This window comes from Grampus griseus (assembly GCF_964374135.1).
Source record: "Grampus griseus genome assembly, chromosome: X".
Taxonomy (NCBI): Eukaryota; Metazoa; Chordata; class Mammalia; order Artiodactyla; family Delphinidae; genus Grampus; species Grampus griseus.
The window spans coordinates 115,944,495-115,962,503 of NC_138999.1; the positions used below are offsets into that span (position 1 = coordinate 115,944,495).

Here is an 18,009-nt window from a genome sequence, read left to right on the forward strand (position 1 = left end):
CAGTTTCCCATACGTACAGTGAGGACTTTAGTATCAAACTCAGAGTTGCAATGAGAATTAAGATAGTTGAAACGCCTGGTATACTGCAGTCGCTCTACCCATGTCCCCCCCGGACTGCATGAGACAATACTAACCAGCTTGAATAAAGGCACAGTTTGGAGTCAGGTGTATCTGGGTTTGAATTTGGGCTCTGCCCTTGAACGGTGGGATGCTGGGCAAATGAGGCCCATAATCTCTGCACGTCTGAGTTTCCTCGCCTGTAAAAATAGGGATGCTCATCCTCACTAAGCAAGGCTGCTGTGGGGATCAGTTTGTTTCTCTAAGTCGAGTGCTTGACACAGTGTTTGGTATAAACTGAGAGCTCAGTCAATCATCTCGTGCATCATTCTAAGAATGCCAATCGTAACCCTTCCAAGTGTGTTCTGATGAACTCACCTAGGGACTCACCTGGCACTCTTTGTCTGATTCAAAGGGTCTTTCACTCTTTTTTGTCTGAAGGTTTTCATGTCACAATTTAAAAGCGTTTTTGTCTCTTTACGGATGTAGCTACAAGTCTCATCTAAAAACACCAGCTTGCGAGTGTTCTTCACATTTTTAAAATGTGTTTTTGGTTTTGTGGATGACTCTGTGCCATTTATAAAAGCTAGAGAAAACAAAAAGAGCAAGAAGATTAAAACTGGAGGTTCAACAACAAGACAAGCAAGGTGCCTGCCGGCTCGGGAGGGAGCCTGCCTGAAGGCAGGAGCCGTCTCGTGGCAGCGCTTCCTGGAGGCATGGCCTGGACTACTGCCCAGCGCACAAGCCCAGCCAGCCCTCAAAGCACAAAGCGCCACCTTTAAGGAACTTGCCCTCTCTCCTTTGCCAGCAAAGAATGACGCACCGCGCTTCTTGCCCCTCCTCCTGGTGACCCTCTTATTTTAGCCTCGCCTCCGACCTCAAGCTTTTCCAACGCCCTAAGGTGGAGCCTACAGCTCAGCTGCCCCTACTGCTCCGTTCTCGTGGCATTCTGGCCAAACTTCTTTTACGTGTGACCAGCTTGTGGCAGCACCACGGTCTGTTCATGTCTAGCTCCCCACTGGCTGTGGTTCCTCGAGGCCCCAGTAGCTAGCAGAGCGCCCAACTTGTGTGTTCAATACCCGCTACGCCATAAAGGGTGAACGAATCGTGTTTTCTCAAATGCCATTACTGTGGCCATTAAGTGGTTCCTACTCACCAGGGAATGAACGAGACTCAACAATACACCTTAGGGCCGCTCATATCACAACATGATTCTCATTTTCTCTCAGTGAGGCGGGGAGTGGCATTCTACCTATGGTCAGTCATGAATGCGCCACAAGGCCCTGAACTGCGAGATGCTGGTAAGCCTCACACTGAGCTGAGAAAGAGCTGCCATTTACAGTCTCTCAGCACAACCTGAAACACAGTAACAGCTGTAGCAGCAGCTAATATTTATTGCGAGTTTGCTATGTGTCAGGCACTGTTAGCACTACACGATCTCACTGCAATCTCATGCCCACCCTAGGGAGAGAACAACATTAGCTTCTCCTTTTTCAGATGGGAAAACTGAACACAGAGAGGTTGAGTAACTTACTCAAATCCACACAGCTCAGAAGTGGAGAAACCTTTGGATGAGCCTAGACAGTCCAACTTCTAAATACTGACTAACAGAACTCAGAAGGCAAGCAAACCTGATGGATGCATGTCATCAAAGGAATCACTGTCACTTTCTGACTCGTCCTCATCGTCTGCCTCGTCCTCCTCATATGCATCACTGCTGAATGTTTCTGTAGCCTACCATGAAAAATGAAAGTCATGATTACATCTAATATTCAGTCATCCTGACTTAGTTATTTCAAAGAAGACAGATTTCAGGGCTTCCCTGGTGGCGCAGTGGTTAAGAATCCACCTGCCAATGCAGGGGACATGGGTTCAAGCCCTGGCCCGGGAAGATCCCACATGCCGCAGAGCAAGTAAGCCCGTGCGCCACAACTCCTGAGCCTGCGCTCTAGAGCCCGCGAGCCACAACTACTGAAACCCGTGCGCCTAGAGCCCATGCTCCGCAACAAGAGGAGCCACCGCAATGAGAAGCCTGCGCACCGCAACGAAGAGTAGCCCCCGCTTGCTGCAACTAGAGCCCGCGTGCAGCAACAAAGACCCAACACAGTCAAAAATAAAAATAAATAAAATAAATAAATTAAAAAAGACAGATTTCACACCTGGATTGATGGCTAATTTTTGTCATTTCAGTTAAAAGGTAAAAAAAAAAAAAACTAACCTCTTTGGCCCACAGAATCTACAGAGGACAGGACAGGTGGCCCGTGTCTTGCAGCTCAGGAAAGCCACTCAAGAATGAAAGACTTCCCTGAGTGGGAGCCAAGGGGCAACAGCTTTGGGCTGGCACGGGGGATCTGCCAAGGTGGGGCCCTGGCTAAAAAAGTTCCTGGCTGCTGCTTGAGGCAGGGCATCTCAGGCCAATGGGCTAAACGATCCTTGAGATGGCAACTCCCAGCACTTTTCAGGAATGACATTTCTATTCTAAATTTTCATGGTATGAGTGACCACAACTGGGCAACTGTAAATAGGCAAAATATCAGTTTTGTAGCTCAGAGGGTAAAGAACACAGAAACTGGGGGCAAAAGACCTTAGATGCACGCAAACCATCAAAAGACAGGACACTGGGGCCAGGGAGGGAAGGGTGGCAGTAAACAAATACTTATGAGACATACCCTGAAAGCACTAACCATAAAGGAAAGAAGCTGCTAAATTTCAGTTCATTAAAATAAGCTTCTGTTTATCAAAAGACATTATGAGAGTGTGAGGCAAACTACTGCACAGGGGCTAATAACTGCAATACAGATGTCCCAAGGGCTCAGAAGTAGAGCAGGTAAAATCTCCTACAGATCAATACGGAAAAGGCAGGTGACCGACTGGAAACAGGGGCAAAGGACTTGAAAAGGCACTTCACCAAAGTGAATCTCCAAATGGCCAATAAGGCACCCGACTCCATTAGTCATCCAAAAATATGGATAAATTCAGCGATGTGAAAATCAAGAACTTCTATGTAGCAGCAGACAGCAAGAAGACAAGCCACAAACTGGGAGAAGATATCTGCAACACATACAAGAAAGGAGAAGTTTCTAGAACATTTAAAGAACTACCAATGAGTAAGGAATAGACAAGTCAGCCAGAAAGTTTTGGGCAAAAGACCTAAACAAGCGTTCCACACAAGAAAAAACATGAAAGCTAACTAAAGGTATGAAAACATGCTCAACCTTTTTAATAATCAGGGAAATGCCAATGTGACATGTTATTTCATTACCACCAGAGATGGGCAAAAATGAAAAAGTCGGCAAGAATGTGAAGCAACAGGAATTCGTATGCACTGCTGGCAGGAGCACACAGACTACCTTCGAGGTATTTGAATCTGGCCTTCTTGTCCGCTTCATAATTTCCTCAATTCTCTATTTAAAGGAAAATAAAAATCAAACATGAAAACAGATTAAAAACAAAACACTGGTCCTGAAGAAGTTGATTATTTCCATGTTCCAGAAGCGGACAATATATATCAGTGACTGCTCCAACGCCACAGATATAACCGACGCAAGACCCTGGGCCGGCACCTGGGTGCCTTCCTTCAAGCCCAGTTTCATGATCATCTAGAAAACACCCTGAGCAGTGATGGGCGTACTTGTTATCCTAACACAGAAATCCAAATGACTTCTCACTCCTGATTTTGCCGACATGGAAGTTTATTACTTAGACTGAGCACATATTATTGCAAACCAATTAGAACTTGTGAACATGATTTTAGTCAGAACAGACCACGAGTGAAGCCGAGTTAATGAAAAGAATGCACCCCAACAATGCAACCCCGTCAGAGGTTTTGTTACTAGAAGGAGCACATGCAGGGGGGATAAGAGTTCCCTTCTTTCCTGAAGGTGAGGAGAGCTACAGCTCTCTGGCCTCCTCAGGGTGACTGATCTCCTGACAGAGACGCCATGAAGTACCTTGCTTGGTCCAGAGCCTTCCTTGCTCCCAGACAAGCCACGTGGGTTGCACAAAGTGAGGTCCTACCTTACAAACAGCCTGCGCCTTGGCTTCTCAGGGAAGCCTCCACCTTCTGCTTCTTCCCACTCAGTTGCTGAAATTTCCAGCCCAGTTTAGAAACAACTCTAACTTCCACCAACCCCTACCATGACCTGAGTGACTCTATTCAAAGGAGCTTTGTTCCCAGAGATTTGCTGTACAGAGATATCCCTGTAATGGTCATCAGTGGTCCACGAGGGAGACGTATGATCAGTAAGAGGAGATCATTCTAGGGAGAAGGGGTCAGATCCTTGGATAAGAGAGCACAGAGGGAAAACAACCAAGGCTAGCATATCACTTACTTGTCATTTTCTAAAACATGTTTTGATATCACATGCCCAACATTGTTTTAAACAAAGAATCAAACCCCCCAAACCGAGAGAAGGAGTACCTTTTTTCTTTCTAATCTCTCCTGCAAATTCTGTAACATAATTCTCTCGTGTTCCTTCTTGCGTTTGTCAGCCTCCTCCTGAGCTTTTATTTTCGCATCACTTTTCTAGAAAATTTGTACAAAAATATCATTTAATCTCAATATATCTGAATGACATCAGTGAAACAGTAAGATGTTATCCAGAATAAAAGAATGTAACCTTTTGATTGAGTACCCACATATATAACATTCATGGATCATCAGTTTTCAAACCATTAGCAAAAATACACAAGAACTAGCCTATTATCACAAGGATTTACAAGCCATGCTAATCCCCTTCAGGACCTCAGGGCTGTCAGACCACGACTGTTTCAAGTATGTATGTGATTGTGTAGTCTTCCACTGACACAGGCATCAGAAGCCAAGCCTTACACTTCTCAAAAGCAGCAAGAGGATTCCTAAAGGTACTTTCTCGAGGAATGCAAATGCATTACAATCATTTATGTAACATATTAATTGATTTTGATTAATGATACACTAAAACTGGAATATAAATTAGGCTACAACAATAATTTAAACTGAGTATAGTCTGAGCTGAGTTTGGGGGTTTATTTACCTGGTGATTTAAATTTACATGGGTGACATTCTCGTCAGTGAATCTGATGAGGCATACATAACCTGTATCTTATCTGCTGTGGCACAGGTGTTAAGTGTCACCACAGAATGCAGGGCTGGGAAGAGCGATCTGGATTTCCCGAAAGCAAGCTGTAATATTATTTATGGAGACGAACTAAAGGACTGCTCATCTGTAATCTGCTGCTTTCTGCTTCTGTTTCACTTGTAAAACATTCTGGGATTCGGCCAAGGGTGGCTGAGAACAACTCACACAGACACGGTAACAGCGAGACTGTAATGTGAATGCAAGCAGAGCATGCAGCATCTGCTTGTTTTCTGTCTTGGAGAAATAGACTTTTGCTTTGGGTTTCTACTGAATTTTAGAATCTGGTTCTCATCCCTTGATCAAGTGGGGAGCCGGCAAACCTGGAGTTCCACTCTTTGGTCTTGTTGTTCTTGACTTCCTTCCTTCTTTATCTCCTTTGGTGGTTGCCCATCTCCAAATTCTGAGAACTCCTCTTGTTGGCCTTCATCTGCTTTCTTTGCTATGTCTTTCATTTTCCTGATGACACAGAATATTTAAATAACTCTTACTATGTGCATTTTTATAGTAAAGCTGCTTGTGTATAGTAATACAATTTCTATTTACACCAGATTCACCACTTTTCTGTGTTGTTACTACACAGGATTTGCATAATTTCATCTTTTTTAAATGGGGGAAGCTAGCCCTTGGGAGTAGAAAAAGATTTCTGTCAAGTAGTGGGCTACTTTGCGTCTTAAAACACAAATGCGCGTGCTATAAAATCACTCCTTCTTAACTGTTTTAGACGTATGCTCACACCCAGTCTCACATGGGGGTGTGAGAGACGAATTTAGAGGAGGGTCTGGTGGTGCTCAGAGGAGAAAAGCCCAGTCTACAGTGACTGGTCTTCAGGGCTTTTAAAATGTTAAACTAGCTCTGTTTTACATGAAGCAATGAATAATATTCTTCAAGTTATAGGGGTGTTTTTTCTATTCATAATGTCTCCTCCTCCTTTCTCCCAAACCCATATAAGGTACATGGAAAGCATGTGACTGTGATTCAAAAACACTTAATACTTAAAAACAAAGTCAGGACTGTAGTTATTCTTTGCAGGCAGTGGACAGAGGTTTACATCAGAAGGCCCCAAATCAAATGGGCCTTGAGATCGAAGATCAAGAAACCTTTAGATTGAGGTAGAATGCACACAACTGTACATGACAATGGCAGCCCACAAGTCACTGGAAACCCAGTAAAACACAAGAAGTATCCTTTCCAGGTTTACAGATTTTTTCTTTTTTGGTAACTTTTTATTTTCAAACTTACAAAAAAGTTTCAAGCAAAGCTGCTTTACCAGTTACTAACTCTATGTGTGTGTATGTATTATTTTTTATGAACCGTCTAAGGATTGAATTCTGAACTAAAACAAAACTGTATTAAGAATGTCACTGGGACAAATGGCAAATTGAACTGCTGACTCTGAATTAGAAAGTAAAATAATATTTTCCTGATATTAGTTATTATACTCTGGTTATGTCAGAGAATGGTTTTGTTCTTAGGAAGTATACACGGAAGTATTTAGTAGGAAAGGGTCATGATGTATGCAACTTATTCTTAAACAGGTTTACAAATTCTAAAGTTATAAAGGACTTTTGAAATAGAGAAAGGGGCTGATGCCAGTGAATGGCAACAGAAAGAGTCTTGTGTGATCACTCAGGTGCTCCTACTGAGATCCAGGCCCCTGACATGAGTTCAGGTCTCTATGCATCTTTACAGCACACCTGACGGCACATGACACATAGAGACTAAAAAGGACCATACAGTCATCTACACACCAGCGTCCTGTCTGCTTGAAATGCTCCCCACATTTGTTTAAAAGGCGACGAGTCATTTCTGATTCACACTGGAGAAAATGTCAGTTACTATTTGAGAAATTATAATACATCTAACTTGAGGATAAAGTCTGACTTCCAGAATTCAGGCCCCAGCCAAGATTTACAATATAGAAAGGATGATTTTGTGCCAACCTTTGTTCCATCTCTTTTTGTAGTCTTTCTTCTTCTTTTTCCTTTTGTTCACGAGCAAGGCGTCGTTTCTCTGCCAAAATTTTTGTTGCCTCCTCGGCATTCATAGGCCCTGGTGTGCTTTTATTACCAGACTCTAATTTAAATTAACATGTAAAACAGTTAAGTTTAGGGAACTTACTGCCTCTAAGTCCAACAAAGAGGTGCAAGACAACCTGTGATGTTAAAAAAAACCAAACAGTATGTCCGTGGTCTAAAATGTATAAATAAACTATAAGTGATTTATGTAACAGCTTTTGTTCAAAAGCCCAGCTCCCGCCCCCTCACCCCCACCCCCCAACAACAGAAGTAGCATATTGTTGATTTTTAACAACTACCTGTTCCAAAATGAAATAATGTACTCCTGCTTTGGTTTAGCTGTTTTGAGATACCTGACTGAATTGCCTCTATGGGAAAAAACTTAAGATATACTGAATATAGAGGAAGACAAGCTTATGCTCGGTCCAAATGAAGTGTACAGATCTTTTATTTTTTAAGTTATTTTGTCATGCCATGCAGCTTGCAGGATCTTAGTTCCCTGACCAGGGATCGAACCTGGGCCCTGGCAGCAAAAGCGTCGAGTCCTTAACCACTGGACCGCCAAGGAATTCCCTGAAGTGTACAAATCTTAATTACTCAATTAAACAAAAATATATCCAGCGTACATTGTGCAGCATCTTTACTAAATAAATACTGTTTAGCTAACTGTTGATAATAGTATGCTAACATATTTGGTTGATCATAAAGTGGCTAACTGTAGATAATCAAAGAAACCAAGACTATCACTAAAATAAAGTGACCACATGGAGGCATAACATTTTAGTTCATGTGACGAATTTGTTTTAAGTATGACGAATTTGTTTTAAATAAACTACATACAAAAATGAGGATTTCAGGGCTTCCCTGGTGGCGCAGTGGTTGAGAGTCCGCCTGCTGATGCGGGGGACACGGGTTTGTGCCCCAGTCCAGGAAGATCCCACATGCCGCAGAGCGGCTGGGCCCGTGAGCCATGGCCGCTGAGCCTGCGCGTCCGGAGCCTGTGCTCCGCAATGCAAGAGGCCACAACGGTGAGAGGCCTGCATACCGCAAAAAAATAAATAAATAAATAAATAAAAAAAGATTTCAAAAAATCAGGAATAAATAATTTGTAATAAAAAGATCATTTCTGTTACAAAGAATTCACAGTGGAATTCCTTCAAAAAGCAAAATTCACGAGTGTATTTAAAATTAAGTAATGTCAATGGATATTAAGAATGCATGTAATACCAAAAAAGAAAATTACAGGCCAATATCTTTGATGAATATAGATGCAAAAATTCTCAAAAAAAGACGTTAGCAAACCAAATCCAACGACACAAAAAAGATCATACACCATGATCAAGTTGGATTCATCACAGGGTCACAAGGATGGTTCAACAAACGCAAAGCAATCCATGTGATACAACACATCAACAAAAGAAATGACAAAAACCACATGATCATCTCAGTAGATGCAGAAAAGGCTTCTGATAAAATTCAGCATCTCTTCATGATAAACTCTTACCAAAGTTGGTATAGAGGGAACATACCTCAACATAATAAAAGCTTTGACAAACCTACAGCCAATCTAATACTCAAAAGTGAAAAGTTAAAAGCCTTCCTGCTAAAATCTGGAAGAAGACAAGGATGCCCACTCTCACCACTTCTATTCAACAACAGTATCGGAAGTCCTAGCCACAGCAATCAGAGAAGAAGAAGAAATAAAAGGTATCCAAATTGGAAGCAAAGAGGAAAATTGTCATTATATGTAGTTGACATGATATTATATATAGGAAACCCACACAAGACTCCACACAGAAACTACTAGAACTGATAAACAAATTCAAATTTTTGCATCTATATTCAACAAAGTAGCAGGATACAAGATTAACATACAGAAATCCGTTGCATTTCTTTACACTAACAATGAAGTATCAGAAAGGGGAAAAAAATCCCTTTTAAAATTGCATCAAAAACAATAAAACACTTAGGAGTAAACCTGACTAAGGAGATAAAAGAGTTATATGCTGAGAACTATAAAACATTGATAAAGGAAACTGAAGATGATTTAAAGAAATGGAAAGATATCCCATGCTCTTGGATTGGAAGAATTAATATTGTTAAAATGGCCACACTACCCAAAGCAATCTACAGATTTAATGTGATCCCTATCAAATTACCCATGACATTTTTCACAGAACCAGAATAATCCTAAAATTTTTATGAAACCATACATAAAAGACTCAGAATATCCAAAGCAATCCCGAGGAAAAAGAACAAAGCTGGAGGCATAACCCTCCCAGACTTCAGACAATACTACAAAGTTATAGTAATCAAAACAGTGTGGTACAGGCACAAAAACAGACATATGGATCAATGGAACAGAATAGAGAGCCCAGAAATAAACCCACATATCTATGCTCAATTAATCTTTGACAAAGGAGGCAAGAATATACAACAGAGAAGACACTGTCTTTTCTGTAAGTGGTGTTGGGAAAGCTGGACAGCCACATGTAAGTCAATGAAGTCAGAACACTCCCTCACACCATACACAAAAATAAACTCAAAATAGCTTAAAGACTATTAAAATATAAAACAGGACACCATAAAACTCCTAGAAGAGAACATAGGCAAAACATTCTCTGTCATAAATCGTAGCAATGTTTTCTTAGGTCAGTCTCCCAAGGCAATAGGAATAAAAGCAAAAATAATCAAATGGGACCTAATCAAACTTATAAGCTTTTTCACAGCAAAGGAAACCATAAGCAAAACAAAAAGACAACCTATGGACTGGGAGAAAATATCTGCAAATAATGTGACCTACAAGGTCTTAATTTCCAAAATATATAAACAGCTTATACAACTCAGTAACAAAAAAACAAAAGCCCAATCAAAAAATGGACAGAACTAAATAGACATTTCTCTAAAGAAGCCATATAGATGACCAAAAGGCACACGAAAAGATGCTCAACACCACAAATTATCAGAGAAATGCAAATCAAAACTACAATGAGGTATCACCTCACACCAGTCAGAATGGCCATCATGAAAAAGTCTACAAACAATCAGTGTTGAAGAGGGTGTGGAGAAAAAGGAACCCTCCTACACTGCTGGTGGGAATGTAAATTGGTAGAGCCTCTATGGAGAACAGTATGGAGGTTCCTTAAAAACTAAAAATAGGGGGTTTCCCTGGTGGCGCAGTGGTTGAGAGTCCACCTGCCGATGCAGGGGACACAGGTTCGTGCCCTGGTCCGGAAAAATCCCACATGCCGCAGAGCGGCTAGGCCCATGAGCCATGGCCGCTGAGCCTGCGCGTCCAGAGCCTGTGTTCTGCAACGGGAGAGGCCACAACAGTGAGAGGCCCGCGTACCACAAAAAAAAAAAAAAAAACCAAACAACTAAAAATAGAGCTACCATATGATCCTGCAATCCCACTCCTGGGCATATATCTGGAGAAAACCGTTAATTCGAAAAGATACATGCACCCCATTGTTCACAGCAGCATTATTTACATTAGCCAAGACATGGAAGCAAACCAAATGTCCATCGGCAAAGGAGTGGATAAAGAAGATGTGGTACATATATACAATGGAATATTACTCAGCCATAAAAAAGAATGAAATAATGCCATTTGCAGCAACATATTAGGACCAAGATGTTATCATACTAAGTGAAGTAAGCTAGACAGAGAAAGACAAATAACATATGATATCGCTTATATGTGGAATCTAAGAAAATGATACAAATGAAGTTATTTACAATACAGAAATAGACTCACAGACATAGGAAACAATCTTATGGTTACCAAAGGGGAGGGGTGGGGAGGGATAAATTAGGAGTTTGGGGGCTTCCCTGGTGGCGCAGTAGTTGAGAATCTGCCTGCCAATGCAGGGGACACGGGTTTGAGCCCTGGTCTGGGAAGATCCCACATGCCGCGGAGCAACTAGGCCCGTGAGCCACAATTACTGAGCCTGTGCGTCTGGAGCCTGTGCTCCGCAACAAGAGAGGCCGCGATAGTGAGAGGCCCGCGCACCGCGATGAAGAGTGGCCCCCGCTTGCCCCAACTAGAGAAAGCCCTCACACAGAAACGAAGACCCAACACAGCCATAAAAAATAAATAAATAAAATTTTTAAAAAAATTAGGAGTTTGGGATTAAAATATACACACTACTATATATAAAACAGAAAACCAACAAGGACCTACTATATAGCACATGGAACTATACTCAATATCTTGTAATAACCTATAATGGAAGAGAATGTAAAAAAAGAATGTATATTTATATATATATATGTGTATATTTTTATATATATATATATATGTATTAACTGAATCACTTTGCTGTACACCTGAAACTAACACAACATTGTAAGTCAACTGTATTTCAATTAAAATTTTAAAAAAACAAAACAGAAACAGACTCACAGACATAGAAAACAAACTTACGGTTACCAAAGGGGAAAGGAGCAGGGGGAGGGATAAATTAGGAGTTTGGGATTAGCAGATATGAACTACTATATATAAAATAAACAATAAGGTCCTACTGTATAGCACTGGAAACTACATTCAATATCTTGCAATAACCTATAATGAAAAAGAATATGAAAAAGAATACATATATAGCTGATTCACTTTGCTATATACCAGAAACTAACACAACATTGTAAATCAACTGTACTTCAATTAAAAAAAAGAATGGCAAAATACCAATATGATACTTTTTGGAACCTACATACTGACCTGACACATGTATGGTCTATGTATGGAAACTGCCCTACAGCTCCTGAAGGAAACCTGCTCAGCCACAGATGGCTGGCGTGCTCTCTCCAAGGACGGAAAATACCTTAGGGCCATCCACTATCGGAGCAGGAGGGAAATGCAGGCACCACCTAGACCATGGCACTCATCCAACCCATCCATACTTCCAATATCAGTTCCAAAAATGGGGGTAAGAAGTTCCAGCAAGCAAACAAAAAGCAGTGTGCCAGCGTGACTGATGAAATTCTCTTTATTTAAAAGAAAGTTCGCTTCCTAAAGTTCTCTGCACTGGGGAGTAAAATGACGTTGACAGTTCCCAAACTACCTTTTCTGTGTTGCTGAAATGAACTTCTTAGTGAACGAACTCACCTTCACAGATCATATCCTTTTGGCTTGCAGTCTCAGAGCTGTTAATGGTGTTAGAGATGGCTTCATTTCTCATTCCAATAGTACCTAATGCATTTTGTGCAAATACGGTACGCTGCATAGGAATTACTCCACAGGAAAAAGAAAACTGCGTCGACTGTTTTGACGTGGCGGGTGAAGGTGACGGGGGGCGATTCTTTTGGATTTGCCTGCTGGGAAAAAGTAATCGTTAATGGGGGAAGTCTGGTATGGTTTTGTAATACATATGTGATGATTTTTAGTGTACCATTTCATAAGCTGTAATGTCTTGACTTTATGATATAATGATATTTTATAACAAAGGTAAATCCATTTTTAAAGGCTCTTCCCTTTATATTTACATTACCATGCATACTAAATTATTTATGAAACACTGATGTGAAATTTATCCTGGTAAAATACGTATCAGGAACAGTGGCAAATAAGCTACTTACCTAGCACTGATGGGAGATGGAGGACACCACCTGCTTGTAGGAGAAGATGACCATCTATAACACGGTATCTGTGATGGTGATAGGCGCTTCTTCGTAATCGGGTTTGAGGCCTGTTTGTCCGTTCCTGATTTCTGAACAGATCAATACAATCAGATAAGAAATTACTAGCATTACCTTTTGCAGCTGGCTTTTCAAGAGAAAAATATTCTGAATAACATATAATTATAGCTCCTTAAACTCCCAATTTTCCTTTCATGCATGAGCATTAGGTACAGAGATACATTCTTCCAGACTAACAATTTATATTACACAATTCAAGCATGTCATAGAAATAATTTAAAAGAATTCTTTTACTTCAAAACCTACTTTTATTTTTAAATCCTAATTGAGGTTTGCAATAGTTCTCAAAAACGTTCCTTCAGAGTTTAGAAACACAGTTCATATAAACTGCTTTATTTTGTCTCTTCTACTAAAAATTAACCAATATTCCAGCTTTGGGGGGGTAAACTCTGCAACAACGAATATCATATAATTTTAAATTATTAAAGTGAATTTATTTTATCACAGAACGCTATAAATAAGAAGTTGCTTATGTTGTGAAATCTGACCTATCATAATCTATACAACAAAACATACAGATTTTAATAGAAAATTTCTCAATGAAAGGCACTTGTCGAACCTGTGAAGAGTCTTTCATTTTCACCTTGGAAGACATTCCCATGGTCACCGCAGGGGAGGCCTCGGGGGGCGCCTCCATACTTGCCTCAGAGGGCACTTCTGTACTCTCCTCTGGGGATGCTTCCACGGTCGCCTCAGGAGATGCTTCCACACTAGCCTCAGATGACGCTTCCGTGCTCACCTCTGGGGACGAGTCCACGCTCACCTCTGGGGATGAGTCCATGCTCACCTGTGGGGACGGATCCACACTCGCCTCAAGGAACAGATCCTCGCTTGCCTCAGGTGATGTTTCCACGCTAGTGGGGGGTGTTCCTGCGCTCGCCTCTGGAGGTGCTTCTAGGCTCACCTCGGTGGATACTTCCAAGCTTGCCTCGGGAGGTGCTTCCACGCTCACCTCAGGGGATACTTCCAAGCTTGCCTCGGGGGATACTTCCAAGCTTGCCTTGGGGGGTGCTTCCACGCTCACCTCCAGGGGCACTTCCACACTCGCCTTGGGGGCCGTTTCCACGCTTGTCTTGGAGGGTGTGTCTACTTTCTCCTGGGGAGGTATTACCACTGTTGACTTGTGAGGCACTATGGTACTCTTCAACTCATCACTGCTGTGCTTAAGCAGGGGCATGTTTACATATTGGAATATATTGTGGATGCCTGTAGGTAAATGAGGACAGAGAGTGAAATTCCACACAGCTAGAAATTTGATAAGACAGAAATGCACCATGTAACAATATAAAAACAAAGAGACTGCGTTTATTAGGAAATGACAGGGATTACACACAACACAGAAATGTTTACTGAAATGGATCACAGACACAGAACAGAAGCATCGCAAAGTTGGTACTTCAGAAGCAGCACCACCACCAAGAGAGGCATTGTGAAAACAGTCCACTCCAGACGAAAATAAGATGCTTCTCCAAAGCTGATGTTTGCCGTAAGCCATTTCTATTTTAATCACACTATAGTTCAGAAATGATTTTCATAGAAAATTACAAGACCTTCAATGCTTTTTAAAAGTAATCTAAACAACGTCACCAAGGCCAGGGATCTTACCATTACAGGTGATTACATAAGGCATTCTATATATGATCGTTTTAAAATAGAGTATAAAAAAGCATTTTCTCACCCATACTAAAAATTGTAATAAGACATTAATCAGAATGGGCTGGATCTCCAAGGTCTCTTCCAGCTTTAACAATCTAAATATTTTTAGCCTAACAAATGGACAAAAGTCCTAATATCCGGTACCAGCTAAGATAGAGGAAAGTGATAATACTAATGTTGGGAACCAGGCAACCTCATGCACTGCTGGTGGAAGTATGGATTGGTATATGCTCCCTGGGAAGCATGTTGGCAATAGTGTATCAAAAGCCATTCTAAAAAGTACACACTCGGGACGTCCCTGGTGGTCCAGTGGCTAAGAATCTGCCTTCCAATGCAGGAGACAAGGGTTTGAGCCCTGTTTGGGGAACTAAGATCCCACATGCCGCGGGGCACTTAAGCCTGCATGCTCTAGAGCCCACGCGCCGCAACTAGAGAGCCTGCGTACCGCAACTACTGAGCCCACGCATGCACACCAGAGAGAAGCCTGTGCACCACAACAAAGATCCCGCATGCCGCAACTAAGACCCAACGCAGCCAAATCAATCAATCAATCAATATTTTTTTAAAATAAAAAGTCCACACTCTTTGTTCTTGCAATTTCACTTTTAGGTTATTCTGAAGAAAAAATCAGATAAATAAATGAAAATGTATGTATGAGATTACTTACTACAGCATTGTTTAATAATATAGTTTAATAATTATATTTAAATATAATCCAAATATTCAACACAAAACTTGGACTATACTAAGGCAGTCATTAAGAGTAATAATATACAATTTTTGGACATAGAAAACAGTATATGTTGAGTTTAAACAAAAGCAGGTTACGATCCCATTCTATTAAAAAATATGTAAACGCAAAGAAAATATTCAGTTATCAGTGGGTATTGGAATAATAGAAAATTATATTTAAAAATTTTCTACACTAAATATTTATTGCTTTATAATAAAGTGATTTTTTTTTTTTTTGGCCATACCACGTGGCTTGTGGGATCTTAGTTCCCTGACCAGGAACAGAACCTGGGCCCTCGGCATTGAGAGCATGGAGTCCTAACCACTGGACCACCAGGGCATTCCCTAAAGTAAACATTTTAAGGAAGGTGTTTGGTGGTAGCTTTCTAAAGACTTGGTAAATATAAGACTCGGTTATTTTTTAGTCCCTCACTTTTGGTAGAGAAAGCATTTTACTTACATACTTGTATGTGCCTAAACAGTCACTTATTTAACACTGACTGTGCTACAGAAAATAGAGTAAGTATAATAACTAGATTTCTAATAACTACAGAAATTTAAGGTAAAATATTGAGGTTTTTAATAGGAGTAATATATTAAAATAAAATGAAAGTAATTAGAATACCTTACAATAGACTCAGGGGAGACTGGTAGAAAATAATCTGACACACATACAACTAGGCATAAACAAAGTTGAGGATTACCAAGAGAAGTAAAGCTGCACTACCACAAAGTCTATGACAGCACTTTGGTTTACTAATCATACGGATATAGACATAAAAATAAGCAAAGGGGGTGGGATATATTCTGGAAAGGAAAAAGTGGAGAAAAAAAGACAAAAAGGATGGGAACAATGCACTAGAGCTCTCCATTACTAAGGACTTACTATCTAAAGGCATGTCTAACATGATATGTAACCTATAAATGAGAAAATCCACAAAACCCTGAAGATCTGTTTTATTTTACTAACAATCTTTATGTTCTTAATTAAAAGCTAAAGAGCCACTCAATGTTGTTCTTCCACATTTTAAGAAAAAAAGAAGGGTGGAGTAGGACACTTTCTCCCTTGATATTATTTAAGTTTTTCTATATTTTTAAAATCCAGTACTTTTCACAGTACTGTGATACACTTAAACACAGGTTAAGAAACCCACTGTTTTACAATTTAACAACCAAAGGTCCCTATCTCATCCTATAAATTAAACTGATAACTATTCTACCCTGCTAGAAATCATAAATATGCAACATAAAATGTTGGGTAGAATCACTCATTTGCAAAGTATTGATTCAAATTATTTTTATGCCTTACTGTAGAAAACTAAGTGATGCAACCTACTTTTAAGCACAAATACTAACACTTTCAGGCACTCTACTCTATGCCTGTTACCTGGAGTACTGCTTCCAGAGATTAATAATGAAACAGCACTTTTGTTCCTGGCTACTGACGCTTTTGTTGGGATGAACAGGAGACGGATTAAATTATTCTCCCAAAGACTAGTGTATAACTGACAAACTAAATGATGAGAAAAAAACAGAAAGGATTTGATTCGAGGTCTCACAAATAAATGCAAAGCAAGAAGGAGCAATGTGAACTGCTGCAAATGATAACTTTCCCAGCCTAAAAGCAGAGGCAATGAGAGCCACACATATATAACAGGACTGAAAACTGCCACCTGATGGGACTACACTGTTAGGGAAAAGAATACCTGAATAGAGGGGCAAAGGCCCCAGCATACCACAATAACGCCAAAGCAGGAATCCAGGTAATGTATCTAGCAGAACCATACCCAATGTATGGAGTCTCTACAGAGGAACTCACACGTGGAGAAAATAGTTGTACATGACAAAACAACTCTGACATGGATTCCTCCAGATGTATGTCACTGACAGTCATATTGGTCAAGTCGATTGCCAATAGCTCCAAGAGACTGAGTGAATTATTCTGTTAAAAGTAAATCTTGTAAATAGCTTGCTCCAATAAATTTTTATGTTCAAAAAGATCCCTGTGGGGGCTTCCCTGGTGGCGCAGTGGTTAAGAATCCACCTGCCAATGCAGGGGACACGGGTTCGAGCCCTGGTCCGGGAAGATCCCACATGCCACAGAGCAACTAAGCCCATGAGCCACAACTACTGAAGCCCACGTGCCTACAGCCCGTGCTCCACAACAAGAGAAGCCACTGCAACAAGAAGCCCACACACCGCGACGAAGGGTAGCCCCTGCTCGCTGCAACTAGAGAAAGCCCGTGCACAGCAACAAAGACCCAACACAGGGCTTCCCTGGTGGCGCAGTGGTTGAGAGTCCGCCTGCCGATGCAGGGAAACGGGTTCATGCCCCAGTCCGGGGAGATCCCACATGCCACAGAGCGGCTGGGCCCGTGAGCCATGGCCGTTGAGCCTGCATGTCCGGAAAAAAAGACCCAACACAGCCAAAAATAAAAATAAATAAATTTATAAAAAAAAGAAAAAAGATCCCTGTGACAATGACATTTGTTATAAGAGGATGTGACCTGAATCAATTAAATGGAGAGTCTTCTGTAAGTGAACAGTTTGTTACGGAAAAGAAAGGAAAATCATGTTTAACAGGGAAAACTTAGGGGGGTGTTAGAAACAACTTTACATAAAGAAGTACTTCAGTAATAATTTGGAAATCTTGTGTGTAATCATCAGCAGTGAAAACACACCCAAAGGATAGATGTAGATTATGCTGTGAAGCAAGAAAGCAAAGCTTTGAA

At 40.8% G+C, this 18,009-nt stretch overlaps 1 protein-coding gene across 2 annotated transcripts in view; it reads right to left on the bottom strand.

The window, feature by feature from the left end:
• MAP7D3 (MAP7 domain containing 3) overlaps positions 1–18,009 on the bottom strand; it is a 35,686-nt gene that overhangs the window by 2,729 nt on the left and 14,948 nt on the right. Inside the window, exons 8-16 of one of the 2 annotated variants that reach the window (XM_082681249.1) lie at positions 13,449–14,095; positions 12,770–12,900; positions 12,300–12,505; positions 7,118–7,250; positions 5,498–5,633; positions 4,478–4,582; positions 3,408–3,461; positions 1,689–1,791; positions 448–643 (exon numbers count right to left, since the gene is read on the bottom strand). In XM_082681249.1, the coding sequence (XP_082537375.1) occupies positions 448–643; positions 1,689–1,791; positions 3,408–3,461; positions 4,478–4,582; positions 5,498–5,633; positions 7,118–7,250; positions 12,300–12,505; positions 12,770–12,900; positions 13,449–14,095 (1,711 nt within the window). Of the gene's footprint in view, positions 1–447; positions 644–1,688; positions 1,792–3,407; positions 3,462–4,477; positions 4,583–5,497; positions 5,634–7,117; positions 7,251–12,299; positions 12,509–12,769; positions 12,901–13,448; positions 14,096–18,009 lie in introns of both variants that reach the window. The other variant, XM_082681248.1, reaches the window with a different exon arrangement.